The 23,542-nt window shown below is 37.2% G+C and overlaps 1 protein-coding gene across 1 annotated transcript in view; it reads right to left on the minus strand.

Moving 5' to 3' along the window:
* Positions 1-3,610: 3,610 nt before the first annotated feature.
* The window catches only part of SCML2 (Scm polycomb group protein like 2), a gene marked incomplete at its 3' end in the record, with an annotated part of 85,166 nt that continues 65,234 nt past the window's right edge, over positions 3,611-23,542 (minus strand). The window contains exons 8-15 of the mRNA XM_082680669.1: positions 21,593-21,810; positions 17,769-17,895; positions 15,052-15,255; positions 14,162-14,344; positions 9,152-9,265; positions 8,202-8,456; positions 4,835-4,986; positions 3,611-3,739 (exon numbers count right to left, since the gene is read on the minus strand). Coding sequence (XP_082536795.1) covers positions 3,611-3,739; positions 4,835-4,986; positions 8,202-8,456; positions 9,152-9,265; positions 14,162-14,344; positions 15,052-15,255; positions 17,769-17,895; positions 21,593-21,810 — 1,382 coding nt within the window. The remainder of the gene's footprint in view (positions 3,740-4,834; positions 4,987-8,201; positions 8,457-9,151; positions 9,266-14,161; positions 14,345-15,051; positions 15,256-17,768; positions 17,896-21,592; positions 21,811-23,542) is intronic.

Raw genomic sequence — 23,542 nt, forward strand, 5'->3', positions numbered from 1 at the left:
GGAATACAATAATAAAAGTATCAGCTCTGGAAGTGCTCATAGGAAAGAAACTTAGCATTTCTGAAGTGGCATCTGGCAGCAAACTCGGGAAACAACAGACTGGGGGGCCCAGACGAGAGAGAGCTGTGAGAGGTAGGATGCCTGGGACCAGGTGACGTCAGGGCTGCGGTGGGCTGTGGACGATGAGGAGTTGAGGCCAACACTGGCAGGCACTCTGTCAGGTGCCCGGATGCATCAGTGGGTGAGGCGCTGTTAAGGCAGGGACTGGAGAGGGGCACATCAGCAAAGGAAGGTGGGGAAAGATTCAGGTGTGATGAGGAGATGCTGTGGGCTTGCAGGTGGAGACATCAGTAGACAGTGACATACCCAGGCCTAGAACTCAAGGAGAAAGTTCAGGAAAGAAGCTGTGGCTACAAAGGTAGGGGTGCTTATTGTTTTTCTTGTTAGCATTTCAGAAGTATCTCATTAACTTCTGAATTTTATGTCCCAGACTGTAGCCTGTACTAACTTTGTTTCCTGTGATTCAGAGTGTTCTATGTAGCTTAGTATGTACTCAATTTTGTGAAAGCTCCATGGATTCTTAACAGTGAATTTTCTCTTTGAATCTAATGTCTATCAATAATGCCTTTTTAATTATACCAGTATCTGCCCTTTAATTTTGCTTCCTTATGTCAAAGACTGAATGATACAATAAAGTCTTTTTGCTGTTGCCTCTTGTACTGCAGGGAGAGTGGGCAAGCTTGGTCTTAGTATGCGATCATTGTGGAGAGCTGCTTTCAAGGTTCAATTTCATCAAAATGCTGGATAAAACAGGGGAAACGTCAGGAGGGATCAGACACAAACTGTCCACCATGCGTTCTGAAGGTGGGCCCTGGCTTACATGTCCTCCCTAAGAGCTCTCTCCATTCCCTGGATCAACGTCAGAGCGCTTAAAAATATAAGCAAGTCCTCACATCACACTGTAGAAACAGCCCCAGAAATTTAAACATACTTCATTTACTCAACCAACTGTGAGTACAGTCCCTTATGTAGCTTGAAAAAGCAGCACTTTTCCTCCCAGAATCACTGTTGCTAGTCATGATGTTTAATTTTTAATTTCTAATATTACAGAAGGGCATGGTTTTTTCATGTTTACAGAGGGAGTACCAATTTAAAAGTCTGGGAAATTCTATTCTGAACCATGTACCATAAGACTCTCCAACAATTAGAAATCACGTAGACAGAAGACAGAAAAGCACATGCTCAATGTACCCAGAGGGCTTTAGAGCTCAAGTTGCAGAATCCTGCTGCCTACAGAAAGTTGAAGAATGGACTGAGGGGGAAAACTAGAGCAAAGATAATTAAGTTCACAGGTAACCCGCGCTAACACGGCATGACAGTCTCTGGACAAAAATTTACAAACCAGATAGTGAAAATCGACACCTCCATTCCAGTTACTTGAGATCATCATCCCTGGAGCCTCAGTTACGGCCCGGTTGTCTCCAATTAACAGCAGTAACAGTTTCTGGGTTCCAAGGCAGCAGCTCCTGGTGCGGGTGGGCTGAGGGGTCGGATCTTGAAGGTGATTCAACCACAACCCTGAGCCTCTAGGGCTTTTCCACCAGTTACGGTGGGAGAGCTGACGGCTGAGTAGCAGTATGGCTTCTGGCCCCCAGTGGTAAAAAAGCAGCTAGAATTGCCAGCCAGATACATGAACTCAGGTGGGATGAGATATATGGGGGCACTGGCATTTTCTAGCACACTTGCATCACTGCCAACTAACTTGAGTACAGATAAAACTCATTGATTTAACTTCTTACTGCTTCCCCGGGGTCTCATTTAAGGCCCCTGCAAAAGATCAGCCCTTTGCTCCTAGGAATGGCAAGTGTTAAAACCAAGTATTTGGACATATAAAGCCACAAACTTACTAGAGTGCTGCTTTTTCAACTATAGCTGATTCATACATTAATATAATGTGGTGAAAGCAAGTAAAATCAAATCTGAGGCTTTGACATTAATGGCTGTGGTTATTAAACTTTATTATATTTTAAAATCTGAAAACTGTAAAACAGTATTTATACAAACACCTGAGGACTGTTTAACTGGGCACAGCATCTTCACACAAACAATTTGAGAGAAGACCAAGTTTAAATTAGAATTTTGTCTTATAACACAAAATGAATAACATAGATGAAACCACCCTTTAAATAGAAGCATTCTCATATAAAGTACATTTGGTTTTCTAAAAAAGAAAATGTACATTCTTGCCCCTGGTGTACATTTTATTGGCATTTATAACAAATGGCTAATACTTTTAGCACAGATTCTCATAGCTTATTAACATTACACCAAACTTATACAAACTAATTAACAATAAACATATAGCACCATTTCCCCTTGAAAGTTCTAACTTTAAAAATAAAGCCCAAAATGATAAGGCTGAATTAATGCATCTTCCAAAATTTAGCAGAATAAATGGCTCAGAACTAAGCAAATTAACTAGCAACATTGCATAGGACAGAGAACTTCCCTGTATGGAAACCAATCTATGGATTGTTTCTTATCCCCTGAAGACTAAGCTGAGAGGTACTAGTGATAGCAAATGATGCACGTATATTTTTCAGAATAAAAACATCCAACTATATAAATAGTTCACCATTACCTCTGTGGCAGTGCAAAGTGCCATATTAAATTCAAAAACAACAGATTTGTTTGAATACCTACAGGTATAGAATAATATATAAATATGGTATAGTATCTGTATGAAGAATAAACAGACAATAAAATATATATATTTTAAAAATTTGGGCACAGGTGTCCTCATATAGAGATATGAGAAATGAATGCCTAGTTAAATGTCTAAGCTTAGAGAAAATATGTAAAGTTTTGAAATAATGGGTATTTCACTGAAAAATTTTAATCAGACTCCATCCAAACTACACTTGTAGTATAATATCTCCTGCATAAAACAACCATTCTATCTTACAATTGTTTGAAATTTATCAAAAACTGATAAGAACACTTTATGAAAGTTTATAAGCTTGTTTTTTTCTTTAAATATGAACAAACACAACATACAGAGAAATAATAACGAAAGGAAAATAATTTATATGGCTATTCCCTTTCCGGAAATTGGTAGAACACAAACAGAACATTGCAGTAACAGACATAAAATATTTGAAAAAGAGATGATATCTACAGTTGCATCTTTAAATTCTTTTCTAAGGAAAATTTCTCATGGATTTCACTAGAGAGCCTGTCAGTCCCTGATACTTTCCCCCCTTTGGGATGTAGCTGTTTTGGTTTTATATATAAACATTAATCAAAATCAATGGTGTTTCTCTGTTTCCTGCATTAAGTATATTTGTAAACTGTACAATTAAATAATAAACTGTAAAGTGTAAAATAATAAAAAGACATAAAGGACTGCCAAGTTGAATATGCTAATACTAACATGTTAATGTGTTTTAAAGAAGTAGACTGGACTCGTAATGTAGTTCTGCAATTCTGGATATAACGTAGTTTTAGAGGAACTGTCTACAGAACAAAAACTGCTACGAGAATAAAAATACTTTTAAATTAAAAAGTTATCAAGACAATTGAAAATTATGTCTAAACTTACACATTTTTTTCAATTATATTTTCCTTCTTTAAGTTTTTCAATATAATAACATAACTTTAAGGCTGGCCCCAACTTCAGCCCCATATACTTCATCATCACATCACTTTTGAGTAGTAGCAGAGCCTTCCCATCAATCTCCTACAGAGAGAAAGAAATTATAATTACTAATACTGATTTCATGTTTTGTCACGTTACGTACATATAAGAACATGTAAAACAGGGAGCAGCTGTACATTCTCAACATATATTCTCTGAATATGCATTTATTTCCTGAAAACTATTAAAAATATAACTTATATGTGAAGCATCATTTGAAAATTTCTAAATTCACTTCAAATTTTAAGAAAAAGGAAATTTAACCCAGTATCTTTGAAAAATGGCCTTAGCATCAAACTCTGATTTTAAATACTATATGTTGAATAAAATACCACGTATTTATGACAAAGAGTAGAAAACTGTGAACTGTAGAAATGAATTTCAGACAGTCATTAACTTTCTTAGAAAGGCTGGGAATATGAGTATATCAGTATTAACGCAAACTGTAAATGTGCTATACAGTGTTGTCATTATGTTGAAAGCTATTCAGTTAGTTGTGTGAAGCTAATTAGATACGAAAACTTATTACTGATTTTCTTACAACGTCAAAAAGGATACATAGATATTTGGTCATGAATTTGTTAGAAAAGACTATAAACATTATTTAACAGACACAAGGCATCCTCCTAAAATTCTTTATTTCCTTAATTAAGCAATTTATTGTCGTGGAAGCATATTATTTGGTTTTCATGAGTTCCTATTTAAAATAAAGCTGCACTTAATCTTTTACAGTTACTGGATTCATCAGGCGTCATAACAAGGAGGACACCCTGTCACAGCTGTGGTCACCCCTCCTACTCACGGTCCTCGGGCCGAGCAGGGAGCAGGTGGGGAGGAGGATCCTTGTAGCTGTTGTTAGAAAGGAGAAGAAACCTGAGAGTGGCCATGCCGAATCATCTTCTCTTGAGAACTTGAAGACTTGTAGTATTTTAGGTACCCGGGTACCCATTTAAAGCACAGATCCAGCCTCCACCCTTTAAGGCTTTAACTTTGGGCAAAGTAAACTTTCTCGCATATGGAATAATCAGTTGATAGGGTTCCCCCACCATCCACACTAATCAGTATCCAACTGAAGGGCCTGCACAGAGGTCATTCAAAGTCATTACGGCAGGAAAACCGGATCAAAAGATACATTACATGTTGCATGAAGAGGTCGACGAGGGGGCCTGATATCTGAGGATCTTTATGTTTCATAAACTGTATCACTTCATCCACAGACCAGGTTGAAGGGTCCTTAGAGAAGCCTTGTTTCAGGACACTGGGGTCAGGTACAGCTATATAACTTGGAGCTTCAATGGGGGGAAAAAAGACAAATCATACTTGACCTGATCATTATCCTGAAAGAAGAGATGTTAGGTAGGGAGTAATTGTCTCATTCCTGGAACCTTGTGTGAAGTACCCCGGCATGGACCCAGGACTCCAAGGTAAAATCCAGGGAAAGCCTAGACAAAGATGACCTGAGGATGGCTACTCAAGAATGTCCCACCTGACCTCCCCCAAACAACAAAAGCAGCTTCGGAAGACACCTTACAGTTCCAAAGATCATAAAAGAGACTGAGCAATCCGAGGCCACTTTGGCCACAGGAAAATACAGCAAAAGATCTGTTACTTGGGTTAAATGAGGCTAATCTAAGCTAACTTATTGCTTTCTTACTTTAAATATTTCAAAGAATTTCTCTCAATCTTTCTCCTCTTGATATCTCCAGATTAGGTTTATTTTACTAGCTAATTGCAGTGGAAATCCCCAGAATTTACAGTTTGATAGTTGCTTAAATTTATTCACTTTAATGTATTCAATATGGATGGTTTTTAGCATCACTTTACTCTTTAAATTCCTGTTTCTCAAGCCTTAATGCTTATCTGAATTTTGAAGAAAACAAGATTATTTTGTGCTTAGCTAGGTCAGAAGTAACTTTAACATTATACTGAATGCCTCTTTCAAGTTTCACTGCATAGTAATAGATATTTTGGTTGAAGGTTTATATGTTTAAAAAAGAAGTAACTAAGACATGAAACAATTTAAGTGCTCATACCTCAAAAAGTTATAGCTGTGCCGTTCACTACACTGTATTGAAATTTCTTTGTGTCCAGACACGCATTCATTTACTCAACCAGAGTACTTGACTCTCTAAAGTTAGTGTATGATAAGAGAAGTGGGTTTTGTAATTTGCTAGGAGGATCTGTTTCTCTAAACAAGGACCGTCAATACAAACTTAATATTTTTGTATGTGTGAATTAGCCAAAAGTGCACCTTTTCTTTCCTATCCTCTGGGCTCCGGCCATTTTATGAGTATTTTGAGTATTCACCCAGGGAAAGGGCAAAGAAAAACAGAAGATAAAAGAACTCACAATGGTAAATCTTATTTATTTTCTTTTTAAATAGCGTAACTTTGATATGAAATAAAAAGTCTTTAGTAAAATCTATCCTACTTTCTACTTGTCAGAGGTAAAAATGTTGGTCTACCAAGAAATGCTGCTGGGCTGTATCAACCCAAGTAAAAACGATGATGGTATAGACCATGCCATGCCTAAGGCATTCTAACAATCCAGACAGAAAAGTCTTCTCCTTTAACTCAAAACAGACTCAATTTAATACTTAAAAAATTACTGGTGAGGCTTCCCTGGTGGCACAGTGGTTGACAGTCCGCCTGCCGATGCAGGGGACACGAGTTCGTACCCCGGTCCGGGAAGATCCCACATGCCGCGGAGCAGCTAGGCCCCGTGAGCCATGGCCGCTGAGCCTGTGCGTCCGGAGCCTGTGCTCTGCAACGGGAGAGGCCACAACAGTGAGAGGCCCGCGTACCGCAAAAAAAAAAAAAAAAAAAAAAAATTACTGGCAAGGCTAACCATACCTCTAAATTAACTTATATTTGTGTGGGATTTTTGGTTTCTGTCATCAGAATCTGGTATAGTTATGCTTTGAATAACATATAACTACTTTTACGGATTACTACAAATAAACTATATGTAAAGATATGATTTCTGGTATAAAATTATAATTTTATATTAAAAATAAAACGGGCTTCCCTGGTGGCGCAGTGGTTAAGAATCCGCCTGTCGATGCAGGGGACATGGGTTTGAGCCCTGGTCCAGGAAGATCCCACATGCCCCGGAGCAACTAAGCTCTTGCACCACAACTATTGAGCCTGCGCTCTAGAGCCCGTGAGCCACAACTACTGAGCTTACATGCCTAGAGCCCATGCTCCGCAACAAGAGAAGCCACTGCAATGAGAAGCCCGCGCACTGCAACAAAGAGTAGCCCCCGCTCGCCACAACCAGAGAAAGCCCGCGTGCAGCAACGAAGACCCAACACAGCTAAAAATAAAATGAATAAAATAAATTTATTTAAAATTTTTAAAAAATAAAAAATTAAAAAAATAAAAATAAAACAACTGTGAGCTCATCTATTTCTAATCTATCATGGAAAATAATTTAACTGGGCCCACATCTTCAAAATAATCAGAGAAAGTTATGAACATTAGTGTTATTCAAATAATTACATGAAATAAATAATTATGTGAAAAATAATCAAAGTCCAGTCATGCTCTTCTCCTTAATGGCTCTGTCTTATATACACTAGGAGATCAGAAGGCCTGTCTTCATGAACTCATATATTGTGAAAATATCTAAAAATTCAGTGACCCCTTGATAAAATGAACATCTATCTTCAGTCTCTCTACAAAAATCACTCCAAAACCAGAGACAATCTACACCGAGTAGGAGATGGGGGTGACGATATTAAATGTATCACAGCATGTGTACAGTGCAGTTGCCCATAGATAATATCCATTATGAAAGGCAGGGGAGTTAGTTGATTCCTACTTCCTTTACTCCTCAACCTTGCCTAGATGCCTATCTGGTGACAAAAGACAAAACACTTATTCCTCTCACCACAGCACCCTTAACCCTTAAAAGGGTACAGGATAGTAGCTATCTTTGCACATGGAAGGCTGCTCTGGCTCTTTCCAAATGAAGAGTAGGATGCTGTCCTGTTTATACATATCATGTTCTCCTACGGGGTCTGAGGGAATGACTGGGAGTGTGGAAAATGGGGAAACGCCTGCAGCAACAGAATGCCAGAGGCTAGATCTGGGAACCACACACAGGCTGGGGCCAGGAAAGGTCTCAATAGGGACAAGGAAGAGAGGACGTCAGAAAGAAGAGGGAGTGCATCCTTCCAGGCCTCAGAGTCATGTGAGGGTTGTGAGTCCAGGCAGTACCCAAGGAAATGATAAATTACAATGGATAGAAAAGCACTAAACTGAGAAGTCTCCATCAGAAACATGGTTGGTGATCCAGATTCCCAGAAATAGTTCTGTAATGCCATGAGGATTAGAGCATGTGTAGCAGCTTGGCCCTGAAAATGATGTGAAGGGGAGGACTCGACCTCCTCACTTTTGGCACTTTCTCCAATGCGATAAACTCTCAGGGGATGTTGTGGGGCATGGAAACCTTAAGGGGAAAGACAAACACACTGGCTGAGAATCACTGTTTTTGAATATACCTTCACTTTTCCTCTGCATCTGGAATGTAACTTCATGGTGACTGCTCTTGGGAGGTGATTCGGTCCCTACCAGTGTTGAACTCGAGGTGCATGGCACACTTTGAGAAACACTACTGGAGACCGGAGTATGAGTGCTTATAGGATTTGTGCTGGCAGGATTCAAAGAACTTGCTGGATTTAGTGGTGAGTTTTTGGACTCTTCAGAAAGCATTTCCCCTTTGGGCATGCCATTTCCCTCAGAAGATAATACTACTTCTACAAGAAAAAAAAAGACAAAGGCAATAAGAAAAAAGACAAAGGCAATTATCTTCAACAGACTTACAGCTCGAATACTATTAAAAGGTCAAAAATCCCCTAACTGCCAACAATAGTTCACTTAAGCCATGCTATACTGAACCACAAACCTCTAACACAAAGCACATGGCCATCCCCTTCTTGGTGTTTATAGTAATGGACACTGTCCTGAAATCCAAATTGATTCTAATGATATCACCTATTTTTCTCATGGCAACTAACCCTTGCCAGTCTTGCCACCAAAACTATGAACACCTCACTAAAGCATTTATTTTTAGGAATGCAGTTCTTCACAACTCTTTGTTACAATATGATCACAGAGTTGGTTTCTAACATTTGCTTACTCCTTGGGCACTTAAAACTTTCACTGGAGAAATGTACTAGGTTTTTCTATTCCTCTTTCTATCAGCTTTTAGCAATACAAAGCTGAATGGAAAATATGGCTATAACTGTTTTTCTTTAATCTAAGAAGAAATGACAACTGTGCACTTCTGAAGGGAATGAAGTGCTCAACAAAGCTGCCAAAGTAGTAGCCTAACTGCCAAACTGATTTGGGGGAATATATTCCCCAACTTCCAGCATCAACACTCAAGAGTATATAAGTGATAGAAGAGTGACTTTTCTCCCCAGTCTTGCAACATGTAAATACTATTTACCTTCAGAGGCATGCACTTCTGTTTTGGGGCGCTTAGGAGAGAGAGTAGCAACATAAGGCAGAGGTTCCTGAGAAGGTCGTTTGGTGCTTTTCTTTTCTGTTGTATCTTCTTTTACTGTTTTCAAAAAAAGAAATATCTGTTATAACTAATTAATATACTCAAGCGTTTTCATATCATCAGCATAAAACACTTTTGTTTCTAAATCATTTGCCTACTATAACTTCATCAATAATTTATCAATTATTTATGAACAAGATGTGTTCATTTCATCCTATTAAATATTTCAGTGATATTATATTCAAGGGTTAAAGGCACTATGTTTAGGCTTCGTTTATTCTAGGGTCATCACATCTTTCTAACTCTCACAGGCCAACAGTGAGGCAACCAATTGTAATGTGTCTAAAAAGACCTGGGAAAATTGCTCCCATGAGCAAGAAAAGTTAAGAATTCTGAGAAGTTAAAGAGAAGATAGGGTACAATGAACACTCCATTTTATAGGCAACAATCCTGGCCTAGGGGTACACTTACAACAATCCTACTGGTTACTTATCATCAACCAAATGCATTTCTTCCTAAAGGACCACACTTTAAGGCATAATCCTGAAAATAAAGACATTTCAATTTATTAATTACACTACATTAGACTACGTTACACTACATTATCGATCAATATTTTGATTTAATCTCCAACTAAAAGGAAAAACAAAGTGCAATAGAAATCTATAAAGTAGGATAACAGACCTCCAGAGAGAAGAAAGACTGCAATGAGAAAGTACCAAAGTCAAACTTCATCTAGTTCAAAATGGCTGGGGGCCAGGCATGCCTCTCAAAATCGTCTGATGAGCAATCTTTAGCCATCCATTTACTGACTGATTACTAATGAGTCTAAGAGAGCTCTCACCATTTGATTTTATTTTTAATCATCAACTACAAAACTAACAGGCAAAACATACTTCAGTGAATGAGAGATATTTCTACAATTAGGACAGTTAAATTCTAAGAAGAGAAATAATTGACTTTTTTCATACCCATTTAATGATACAGAAAATTAGAGTACTAAAATATACAGTTTCTATAGTTTTCTATAGATATTTACCTCAGAATCATAGGAAGATCAGAAAAAGTCTTTACTTATCTTTTACTTGTAATATTATAATACATTCTTTATGAAAAGTTTATGAAGCTGGTATATGGTCTACTATCTGAGGTTGATACAAACATAAAACTGATTCTTGACTTCTGCTTCTGGGTATCGTAGTGAGCTCAGGCATGAAACTGTTCCTGCAGAGATAACTAGAAAAGGCCAGATAATTTACAAAGTACTTCAGAAGTCATCATAGAGAAGCACTTCCAGGACGACTGATTAAGGACTTCAGAAAATCCACTCCTTCATAAAAATAATGACAGCGCTGGCAAAATTAACTTTTTCAAAATTGTGGACGTTAACTAAAGGATTACAACAACCCAAAAAGCATTTTATTCAAGAAAAATGGCTGAATCTCAGAAAGAACAACAAATTCTGTGGCATTTTACCTTCCCTAATATAATCCCATTCACCCCAGTTTTGCAGCAGCCTTGCAAACCAACAGCTTCGCAACTACAGTAGCTGTGAAAGCCAGCAGCCAGCCTAGCACTGAAGGGGGCACAAAGGATTTGGAACTCTCCAAAAGCTCCACCCACAGAGAAGTGTCACTATTTGATCAATCTTGCAGCTCACTGAAAACCTCTGATCTCTGGGCTTGTTTTATTTGACCTAAATCAGAGCCTGCTCTGTGTGAACAGCCCTATCCAAAGCACTGGTCAAAAACCAAACCAAAACCAAACCAAAAAACCCACAACAATGGCAATTGTTTAACACTGCAGCTTCCAGAGGTAGTATTACCAGTTGGGGCTGACAAGATGCTGACCAAGAAGCTTAAAAGGAAAAACTGGAGAATGAGATGTCCATTAGGGGACTCTGAAAAGCACTGAGATATTCCTGGGAATCTACAAGGCCATATGTATGTACATGGTTGTATGAATGCTCAGGAAGACTTTAGAAGGCCATAATCTTTCATTTTTTGCTGACCTTGAAGCTCTGCACAAAGCAGATTTGTAAACTGCCTCCTGGAATGTTCAAGGTAAGTCCCAACACACACTATGAACCCCTTCGCAAAGGCTGGGAGACATACTGGTTCCAGGCACTTAAGAAAATCCCTGTCCAATCATTAGCTGACCACTAAGCTAAGTGAACAGACTTCAGTAGCCACATATAACAAAATTAGACCTGGAAAAGTCATTAAATTAGTCCAGGAGAGTCACTAAAAATCCAAACAGCACCAGCAACAACAACAGAGCCTAGGAAGGGGGAGGGAACCTAATTTTCAGAGTTGCTACGTTATATTACTTTTAAATTTCAATTAAAAAATTAGGAGACATGCAAGGAAGAGGAAAGTATGACCCATACACAGGGGGAAAAAAAGTCAACAGAAACTGCCTCTGAGGAAGCCCAGACACTGGACTTACTAAGCAAAGATATCAAGTCAGTTATTTTATATATGTTTAAAGAACTTAAAAAAAAATCATGTCTAAAGAACTAAAGCAAAGTGTAAGAACAATGTCTCACACTATCGATAAAGCAATAAAAATTATAAAAAGAACCAAATAGAAATTCACGACTTGAAAAGTATAATAAATGAAATTTAAAAAACAAAACAAAACCCTAGAGGGGCTCAACAGCAGATGTGAATTAGCAGAAGAAAGAATCACCAAATTTTTTAAGAGGTCAATTGAGATTATATAGTCTGAGGAACAGGAAAAAAAAGAGAGAGAGAGAGAGAAAAAATGAACAGACTTCAGAGACCTGTGGGACACCATCAAGCATGCCAGAATAAACATAATGGTAGAGTCCTGGAAGGAGAGGACAGAGAGAGTAAGGAGCAAAAAGACTATTTGAAGAAATAATGTCTAAAAGCTTCCCAACTTTAATGCAAAACATTAATCTGCATAATCTAAAAAGCACAAGAATCTCCAATTATGATAAATGCAAAGATATCCACACCTAGAAAAAAGTCAAACCACCAAAAGCAAAAGACAAAGAGAATCTTGAAATCAGCAAGAGAAAAGCAAATCATCACATACAAAGGATCCTCAATAAGATTAGCAACTGACTTCTCATCAGAAACTACAGAGGCTAGAAGGAAGTGGGATGACATATTCAAAGCATTGAAACAAGACGGTCAACCAAGAATTCTATATCTAGCAAAACTAAACTTTAAAAACTGAAGGAGAAAATAGGAAATTCTCCATAAAGAAAAACTGAGAGAATTCCTCACTTGTAGAGAGCTACCCTATAAGAGATACTAGAGAGACTCCTTCAAGTTGAAATGAAAATAGAGAATAACTTAAATCCACATTAAAAAAAAAAAAACAGTACCAGTAAATATATTTGTGTTTATAACTCTTTTCTTCTCCTTTCTCATTTAAAAGACAACTACATAAAGCAATAATTATAGGACTTCCCTGGTGGCGCAGTGGTTAAGAATCCACCTGCCAATGCAGGGGACACAGGTTCAAGCCCTGGTTCAGGAAGATCCCACATGCCACAGAGCAGCTAAGCCTGTGCGCCACAACTACTGAGCCTGTGCTCCAGAGCCTGCAAGGCACAACTACTGAGCCTGTGCTCCAGAGCCCGCAAGCCACAACTACTGGAGCCCGCAAGCCACAACTACTGAAGCCCACGCGCCTAGAGCCCGTGCTCCGCAACAAGAGAAGCCACTGCAATGAGAAGCCCATGCACCACAACTAAGAATAGCCCCCGCTCGCCACAACTAGAGAAAGCCCACACGCAGCAACGAAGACCTGACGCAGCCAAAAATAATAAATAAATAAAATAAATAAATTTCTTTTTTAAAAAAGCAATAATTATAAAACTGTATTTGGGAGCTTATAACGTATAAAATATAATTTGTATGACAATAATAGCACAAAGAAGTGGGCAGAAAACAAAGCTATGCTGGAGCAAAGTTTTGGCATAATATTAAAAATAAGTTGGTATTAATCCAAACTAGACTGTTTTAAATTAAGATGTTAATTGTAATCCCCAAGGCAACTAACTAAGAAAATAACTCAAAAAAATAGTAAAAAGAACAAGGAAAATAAAATGGTACACAAGAAAACATCTACTTAAAACAAAAGAAGGCAGTAATGGAGGAAAAGACTACCCCCCCCCCGAAAAAAAAGAGAGACATACAGAATGGTAGATGTAAATCCTACCGTATCAGTAATTAAATTAAATGTACATGAAATAAACACTCCAGTAAAAAATCAGATTGGCAGAATGGGTTTTTTTTAAAGTTGTATTACAAACTTACACTTTAAATTCAAACACACAAATAGGTTGAAAGTACAAGGATGGGAAAAAATATACCATACAGACAGTACTTAAAAGAGGACTGGGGGGGCTCCCCTGGTGGCGCAGTGGTTAAGAATCCGCCTGCCAACGCACGGGACACGGGCTCGAGTCCTGGTCCGGGAAGATCCCACATGCCACGGAGAAACTAAGCCCGTGCACCACAACTACTGAGCCTGCGCTCTGGAGCCCGCAAGCCACAACTACTGAAGCCTGCATGTCTAGAGCCCATGCTCCACAACAAGAGAAGCCACCGCAGTGAGAAGCCCGCGCACCACAACGAAGAGTAGCCCCCGCTCCCCACAACTAGAGAAAGCCCATGCGTAGCAACGAAGATCCAACGCTGCCAAAAATAAATAAATTTTAAAAAACAAAAAGACCCCACAATGATACACGTTTCAGGTTTTGATTCTCAAGTTAATTATGAATACAATAAGAAATTACTTTTCCACTTTGAATGAACAAAAACTATATATTATACATGTCTAATTAGTTCACTGTGGCTAAAAGGTTTACTTTGAGGAAGACGCAGGAAAAACTGAATTATTTAAGATTCTCAAGTTAATGTAGAATCTAATATAAAATAGAAGCACAGTATAAAATTTTACATTTTCTCTTACCTGAATTATTTTGATCATGCTCTGCAGGGCTATGACCATTACCTCTGTAAGAGCTAAAAGGCTGGCTACTCAAAAGGTTATCACACTGCAGGCTGTGGCACAATTTCTCAAGAAAGCGAAGAGCAAATGATGCACTGTTCACTGGAGGGAGCTGGATGGAATGAGTTTCCCCATCAAAGGAGGCTATTATAGGGAAGAAAAGATGTCAGAGTTACATCACAGAAAGATGAGAACCACATCAAAATGAAAGTCATCAATTTAGGAAATGTATTATAAATCTAACGTGTGATTTTTGTAATTTATAAAGGAATAATCTTAAATTATAAAAGTTCCTCTCATTCAAACACATAGTCTGAATAAAAGCATTCTTGTTTAAAAATATTCATAAAGTAAACAACAACAACAGAAACCCACTGATGTACAATAGTTTCTGCTCTTCCAAACATTCCATGGGTACAAATGCAGTATCTGATCATACAATCATGAAAGCCATGTGTATCTTACCTCTTACTTCTTCAATCACATTTTTTACTTAGAGATTCTTACAGATTAGTCTGTTTTCTAAAAATATTAAAATATATTAAGCTCACTTTATCTATAGTGAGCTTAATACAGCAGGTAAAAGGAAAAATCTGTACCTCTTACCTCAATATACAGTATTACTCTGACATTATTTGTCTATTTTGAAAGTTAAACTTTCCAAACCAGGGTTAAAAGTCTATAAACATATAATTATTATCCATATTCTATTACATTAATATAGTATTCAAATATTATAGTTAACAGAATATAAATTTATAAAATAATCTATGTGTTATAAAATCCTTGCCTTCTTGAAACCTAAAAACAAATTAGGGAATAAAAGCTCATAAAGGATTAGATGAGCATACCGGTTATCACTTCTCCTCCACGATCATCTGGCTTAAGGAATCCAAAAACAGTCTTACTTTGAATGGCACAATCCACACAGGCCTGCACCGTCCGCCGGAGCACCACATTGACAGGGCCTGGGCCAAAGTGATCGGGCAGCTGCTGGATTTTATTCTGATCCAGGTAAGGGCCAGAGCTTCCATATTTGTTTACATAGACACAGACTTGATTAAAAATGTGTATACAGATATAACAAACAATGAGATTAGTTAGAAGGAACATAAACACTACATAATCAATCACTGTATATCCCATTAGCCACGCTTCACTCAAAGATAACCTAAACATAGTTACTATCGGTGATCATTTCTGCTACCTAAAAATATGTATGTAAAAATATTTTCACATTTTGTAAATATATGAAATCTAGAAATAAATAATCCAAATGCTTATTCAATTTTCTAGAATTCTGCCCAAACTGATTATAATAAAAACAATACAAGTTTTAGTAACATCATAAAACAATTCTTCACACATTCTCAGGTTATATAAAATGGCTTAAAGTCAAGAATATTTTCACTTTTTAACAGCAATCACAGTATAAGAATTTTCTTTCAAAACTGGTCATATTAGCACACTCCTTTTGGACTGAATTTATTTTAAATCAACAATATTGCACTCTCGTTATATAGTATTTTCTAAAGTAACCAAATCATTTCAGATATGTGTCACAGTAAGTTCTAATGACCTAGAGAAATTTTTTTCATTAATTTTTTTTTTTTTTTTTTTGCGGTACACACGCCTCTCACTGTTGTGGCCTCTCCCGTTGCAGAGCACAGGCTCCGGACGCACAGGCTCAGCGGCCATGGCCCATGGGCCTAGACGCTCCACGGCATGTGGAATCTTCCCGGACTGGGGCACGAGCCCATGTCCACCTGCATCGGCAGGCGGACTCTCAACCACTGCGCCCCCAGGGAAGCCCTTTTCATTAATTTTTAAGAAAATAAAAATGTTCTTTATATACATGCCGAGGTTCATGGAAGAAAATTTTAAAAATAAATGCTTCCCTTCGTATAATAAAAGCATTTAGAATTTAGAAGCAAATAATCTATAATCACAATCAGTCAAGTTTCTATAATTTTTCTTCACTGAGAATCAACAAATACAAATTAACACACAACGTAATATAATTATTAACAGAAAATATATTGTCCCCCTAAATCAAGAGGCACATTATTTTTATCCACTACTCAATTTATTGCAAAATTTTCATGTATACAGTCTATATTTAGTACAATAAAAACCCATTAAGGGCTTCCCTGGTGGCGCAGTGGTTGAGAGTCCGCCTGCTAATGCAAGGGACACGGGTTCGTGCCCCGGTCCGGGAAAATCCCACATGCCGCAGAGCGGCTACGCCCATGAGCCATGGCCGCTGAGCCTGCGCGTCCAGAGCCTGTGCTCCGCAACGGGAGAGGCCACAACAGTGAGAGGCCCACGTACCGCAGAAAAAAAAAAAAAAAAAAATTAATCTCACTTTCACTATGTTGAAATATATGATACTTAAGCTTTGTGGCAATAGCCAGAGGAAGGATAGACTCTGTCACAGAAATGAAACACCTATTAAAAACTTAACCTGAGGTGCTGATGGCATGGACAAAGTTCTACTGAACACAAGTGAGCTAAACAAGGATTTCAATGTTTATACTCATTTAGCTAGGCTCCCCTCCTAATGGACTAAAAATCAGAAATAATAAAGAGACAAAATGAGGTATGTAACGGGCTTCCCCGGTGGCACAGTGGTTACGAATCCACCTGCCAATGCAGGGGACACGGGTTCGAGCCCTGGTCTGGGAAGATCCCACATGCTGCGAAGCAACTAAGCCCGTGCACCACAACTACTGAGCCTGCACTCTAGAGCTCGTGCTCCACAACAAGAGAAGAAACCACTGCAAGGAGAAGCCTGTGCACCACAACAAAGAGTAGCCCCCGCTCGCCAAAACTAGAGAAAACCCATGCGCAGCAACAAAGACCCAACACAGCCAAAAAAAGGGGGGGGGGTATGTTACAATAATCATTTTTAAAGTGATTTCTATTTCAAAAAATTAAATTATAATTTCTTTTTAATAAGAAAAGAAAAATTGAGGGGAAAAGTCCAAGGAACAGAAGAATGTAAGAGAGATAATTAAGGATCTAGGAGAGGGAGCAAAAAAACTTGCTTTAAGTAACAGGAAAGGAATAAGGAAATTTGCAGGAAACGACAAATAAAAGGGACTGACTAGTTTGGGTGTCTGTCATTTCACACTCTTCACATAGCAAAAAACAATTTAAAGTCATCATGCCCCCTGACAGGCAAGGATCTGTGAAAATTTTATAAGGCATTAAAATAAGGTTTGAGGTACCTTAAAAATACATACAAGACAAAAAAGACAAATTGTGAAATGAGATCATGGGAAAACAAGAATAGATTTGACAATAATGTAAATTTTATAAATCTTACCAAGAGGGATATCTTAAGGGTGTTGAATTTTCAAGTGACTTATGTATTTAAACAAACTGTTTTTCCTTGACATCAAAATGAACAATCAGAATTTCAAAATATTTTAATATGAAAAATGCTATAAGAAATGTTTACTATCATCTTTTTTCCCTCTTATTTTATTTCCAGGACTTCAAAGACACTGAAAATAATACAACAAAAGATAACTAATTTTACGCTCTTTTAAAAATATTAATTTACCTGTAGACATCACTATTTTAGATGATCCAGGAACAGTATCCTTATCATATAAAACACCACCACGTCCTCTGGCCAGCATACTGACAGAAGCTGAAGATGTGGAACATACAACAGGAATACGTTTTTCCTATTAAAAAAAAAATATTCCTAGATAAGGAGGTCATAAAATTATTGGCATCACTGGTTCACAAATGATCAGTTGTCTGAAGTCCTCTGGGTTGGAAATCCCTGTGTCACAAACTGCAGTACTTTTCAAACTGTGCTCCTAAGAGGGGCCCATAAGCTGGTCAGGTAGGAGAGGAAGAGACCAAGAGGCTGGGATTCCCAATGCTACCCCCTGTTCCAACTAGTCACACTTTAGCCAAAATAATTCACTCTGTAAAACTTGTTTTATTTTTGAGGTTCCCAGTAAGTTTTTTACACTGCTGAAGTAGTTTGGAAATCTAATCCAGCAATTCATCAGATGAGGGTGGGGGACCTCAACAAGGCAGAGGACAAAGTTTGTCTTCAGAAAGCAGTCACTCATCTGGGTTTTTACCATATCTAGCCTGCAATTCTCCATATTACATACGATAATTATGACAAAATTGTCAGTGGCTTGCTAAAGTCCATACAAAATTATGCCTATTGTATGTAAGAACCAAATGTCTCATGGGTATTATTAACATCACTAGTGTTTTGTTTATTTTATATCAACTCTTGGGGTTTTCTAGGAGCTATCTTCTAACACAACTCTTCAGTATCAGAGAAGGGGATCTTGTGCCTAGAAAAGGTAATAATAGAAGATATTTAAAAGGCAGGGAAAAAGGAGAAAAACACAAACAGTGTTGTTGGATTTTTCTTTATTTGTTTAAATTAGTGACTGTCATTTGGGTTCACAGTATCTTAGTAAATTATTTTGAAAATACTAAATTACAATTATTGTGTCAATATATTCTCGTTCTTTCAGTATTTTAAAAATCTAAAATCTAAATCCTTTGACTTAAGACATACCAAAATAGTGTGTTTGCACTAACAATGTAAATTGAATACATTTATTTGGAAAATGTGCTTCCACACTTCCATACTTCTAGAATGCTTAAGGAAGGGAAGAAAATAATTGACAAAGGAGAGTACAGCAAAAACAATTCTTACTCTAGTTCAAAGAGTTGAATCTTCATCTTTTTATGATGAAATAATGAAGCCAAAAAAGATGAAGGTGGATTGAAATGCTTCCTTTGCAACAAAAAAGTTTATTATCAAAAAAATTACATTATCTTTCCCTTGCCCCTCCTCACCACCATACAACAATATTTTCAAAAAGATCTCTTCAAAATTGTCAAACCAGCATTGGAATTATTTGAAAGTAAAAGAATGAAGAGAAACTTTTTGGAGTTATCATATCTTGACCATATACCAGCTAATCACAAAGACTTTTTCAGCAACTGGAAAATATGTACTAAATATATGCATCAATGACACCCTTGATACATTTTAATTTTTAAAATGCATTTAAAATAAATGATTTGCCTTTAGATTTCATTAACTTTCCTTAAGTTTATACAATTTATTTTTAAAAAATATTTATTTATTTGGTTGCACTGGGTCTTAGTTGTGGCAGGAGGGCTCCTTAGTTGTGGCTTTCCAGCTCCTTAGTTGCAGCAGGTGGACTCCTTTAGTTGCGGCTCGAGGGCTCCTTAGTTGTGGCATGCGAACTCTTAGTTGCGGCATGCGTGTGGGATCTAGTTCCCTGACCAGGGATTGAATCCAGGCCCCCTGCACTGGGAGTGTGGAGACTTAACCACTGCGCCACCAGGGAAGTCCCCTTATAATTTATTTTTAATTTAAAAAATTTCATCTGCTAAGAATTTACATTAGAATAATGTGCTTATTTGATTTTTTCAATATTTATGATTTTATATTTGAAAAATATTCAGTTTTATTGACTTTTGATTTCTTTTTTTTCTTTTCTGCAGTACACAGGCCTCTCACCGTTGTGGCCTCTCCCATTGCGGAGCACAGGCTCCAGACGCGCAGGCTCAGCGGCCATGGCTCACGGGCCCAGCCGCTCCGCAGCATGTGGGATCTTCCCGGACCGGGGCACGAACCCATGTCCCCTGCATCGGCAGGCCACCACTGCGCCACCAGGGAAGCCCTGACTTTTGATTTTTATTTTATAAATTTTGAATGCCTTTTAAAATAAAATACCAATGTAAGTTTTTAAAATCAAAATGGTATTGTCATTTTGCTCCATACTGCAAACATTAGTTGTAACAAAATAGAAACGTTATATATATTGATATCAGGTGGCTGAACTCAGAAATGTTTAAGGTAATACTGCTGAAATTTAACTCAGTTCTAACAGATCTAGAGAGATTCTATGTCTTTATATTTAGAGCGTATTTCTTGTAGACAGGATGTATTTAGATCTTTTAAAAAATCCATTTTGATAATCTCTGTCTTCTAATTGAAAAGTTTAGTTTACTAATTTTTAAAGTAATTATTAATAAGTTTGGGTCTGGGTCTACCACTTATTATTTGTTTTCTGTTTGTTTCCTCTGTGTTTTGTTCCTCTGTCTTACTTTCCTCTTTTTTGTTGTTGTTGATTACCTGAATAGTCCTTAGAATTCTATTTTAATTTTCCTATTGGCTTTTTAGCTATATTTCTTTGCATTTGTATTTTTACAATATGCTCTGGGAGTTTCAATGTACAATCCACACAAAGTTAATATTGTACTACTTAACAGAAAATGTTGAAACCTTGCAATGCTACAAATCCATATCCCCAACCCCTAAGCCTTTATACTATAATTTTTTTATGTATGTTATAAACCCCACAAGACTGTATTGTATTATAATTATTGCTTTAAATAGTTCTATTTTTATAAGGAAATTAAGAGGAAAAAAGCAAAAAGAAAGTCATTAGTATTTTTACCTAGAGATAACTTCCTTCAGCATTTCTTATAGTGTTTGTCTGCCAGTGATGAATTTTTTGTATGCTTTTACCTGAAAATGTCCTTAGTTCTTCATTCTTGAAGAGTATGTTTGCTGAATATAGCATTTCGTATAACACCCCTCCTCCTATGTGTATTCCCCCCAACCACAGTCTGTCTGCTTCCATTCATTCTCCAGTGTCTTCGGGTAGCTGCTTTTTCTATTACTTCCAGGTATTAGAGTTGTTTTCTTTGGAGGAGAGTCAGTTAGGTAGGATGTGACTTTAGCATCACTGAATTTATCACACTGATTTCCCCCTCACCCCCATTTTACTGAGGTATAATCTATGTATAGTAAAATTCACTTCACATTGATTTTTAAAATATACTGAGTTTTAAATAAACTGGCTCAACATAAATACACCCATGCAGTATTTTCAATGTGGTTTTGAAGAGGTCAAACACTATTTAGTTTTAAATTTATCCAAGAAAAGAAATAACAATCTTGATTGTTACACAGGCCTTAAAAAGCCTTATATACTTATTTTTTAATTTTAATTAGGTATAGTTGATTGACAATGTTGTGTTTAATTTCTGCTGTATAGCAAAGTGACTCAGCTATATATCCTTTTTCATATTTCTTTCCATTATGGTTTAAGGATATTGAATATAGCTCCCTGTGCTATATAGTAGGTCCTTATTGTTTATCCATCCTATATATAGTTTACATCTGCTAGTCCCAAACTCCCAATCTTTCCGTTCCCCTCCCCACTCCACCTTGTAAAAAGCCTTATACACTCTTGGTACATTCCTAAAAGGCATCATAACACTCTTAGTAAGTCCTAAGCTGTGTGTTTAATAATAAGGCACTACAGAGACCTGTAATGCAAATTAGTAGGAGATACAACTAACCTTTCTTCCTGAGTTTGGGCCTTTTTTCCTTGGTGTGATATTTTTAACAGAACTCCCCTTCTTGGGGACTGAAGTATGTGCAGGTGGTTTAGTACGACCTGATTTCCTGATCTGCTGTGTTGGTAATATTACAGCAGTTTTCTGTAGAGACTGCATTGAACGCTGGGTTGCTTTGGAAGGAGAAGGCTGTGTTTTTGCTATATTCTTTGTAACAGGAACTGAGGGAAAAAACACACAACACAAAAATACAATTAAAATAAATGACATAATTAAGGTATTTTCTTCTTATGATTCAAAAGAAATTTAACTCAATCTTTAAAAATATTCCAAAGGTCATTCATTGAAAACCACTTAAAATAAAGGTACCATTTAAAATGACGTTTTTGGTATTTAAGATTTCAGATTATCAGGATATAGTCTGATTCTCCAGAAAAAATAAAGAGGCTTTTATAATAAGAACCAGTAACTTCCCACTTAATTAATTAGCACAGTGAAAATTTCTGTCAATTTACCTTTTGTCTGCTTCTCATATTTTTAGTCCTTGGCACAGAAAAGAGTTTTTCCTTCAGAAAATTATGCCATAAATACAGGAATCATTTTGGCCACCAATATAGAAAAACATAACAAAGCAGCTACCAACGGCTCCTGCTTCATCTTTTAAACGCCAGGGGAATCCCCCTAACTAGATTTTTTTTTTTTTTTTTTTTAGTGGCTAAAATACATTATGTTCCTATATGTATGTTTAATAGTAAAGCTTCATAAGCTATAATATAGACTCTACATTAACATTGTCATGGAAGGACCACTATCATGCCCAAGTGATTTGTATCTATTAGTTATTTGTAGCCCAATCAAGACAGTTTTAATATTCCAAATGAAGATTACCTGCCAGGTTACTATTGTATATATTCATAGTTAAGAGAGATATTTTTAGTATTAATCCCTTAATAATTTCATTAGTACAAAAAAATGAACTTTACTTTATAGTAAATAGTACTAACGTCAAAAAGTCTTTACAGGAAGAGCTGTATAAGTAACACATTTATACATCTGTGCAAAAAAAAAAATCAACTACTTTTATTTTGAGGGCTTCATTTTACAACTTGAAATGAATCTACCACCTTGCTTCTCCCATCCTCAAAGACTATGTGTAAATGTGACCTCCTATGACCTCCCACATCTTCCCTGCAGCCTTTTTATCTACCTCTATCAATTACCTAGTCAAGAGAATGGAACAGCTGCCAGGGCAAATGGAAGACCACTTAACTGCCACCATCACTTTCCCCCTCCCCTTATTTATAGTAATTTACCTACATACACCAGCCTTTGTTTAACTCTTTACCATCATCTACCTCATACTCCATACCCACTTCCACTTTCTTCAAATAACTCTAGTAACCTAATTCACATTATTTCTTCTTACAGAGTCTCCCTGTTATCATCTTCAGGAATTTAAATATCATACTTCTGATGCTCCATCATCCCGATCTCATCAATAGACAATTTGTGAAGCTCTTCTACCTCCAAGATAACCAACTGTGCTCCCTTCTCCACCTCCAACTTCCTTACCTGTCATCTTTGCTTTATACCAACTGATCATGCTTTTCATTCTCATTGTGAGATCTAGCCACAAGCCCTCTCCATTTTCATCCAATCTGTTAGCTTTCTTCTGGCTTTACTTTACCCCCTTATCAACCTGCACCCAACTGTCCACCTCCACCAAAACCCTCATAACTAGTATCCCTTACGTTATCACCCCCTGATCTTCGATCATGTCCAACATGTCAGCTCCAACCACTGAGTCACACTATCATTTGCTCTCTCTGGTCCTAAGCAAGGGTCAGTTCTCTCCTTAAGGGGCCAGAGAGTAAATATTTTAGGCTTTGAAGGTCACATATGGTCTCTGTCATACAATCTTCTTTGTCTTTCTCTTTTTTTAAACCCTTTATG

Source organism: Grampus griseus (assembly GCF_964374135.1).
Source record: "Grampus griseus genome assembly, chromosome: X".
Classification (NCBI taxonomy): Eukaryota; Metazoa; Chordata; class Mammalia; order Artiodactyla; family Delphinidae; genus Grampus; species Grampus griseus.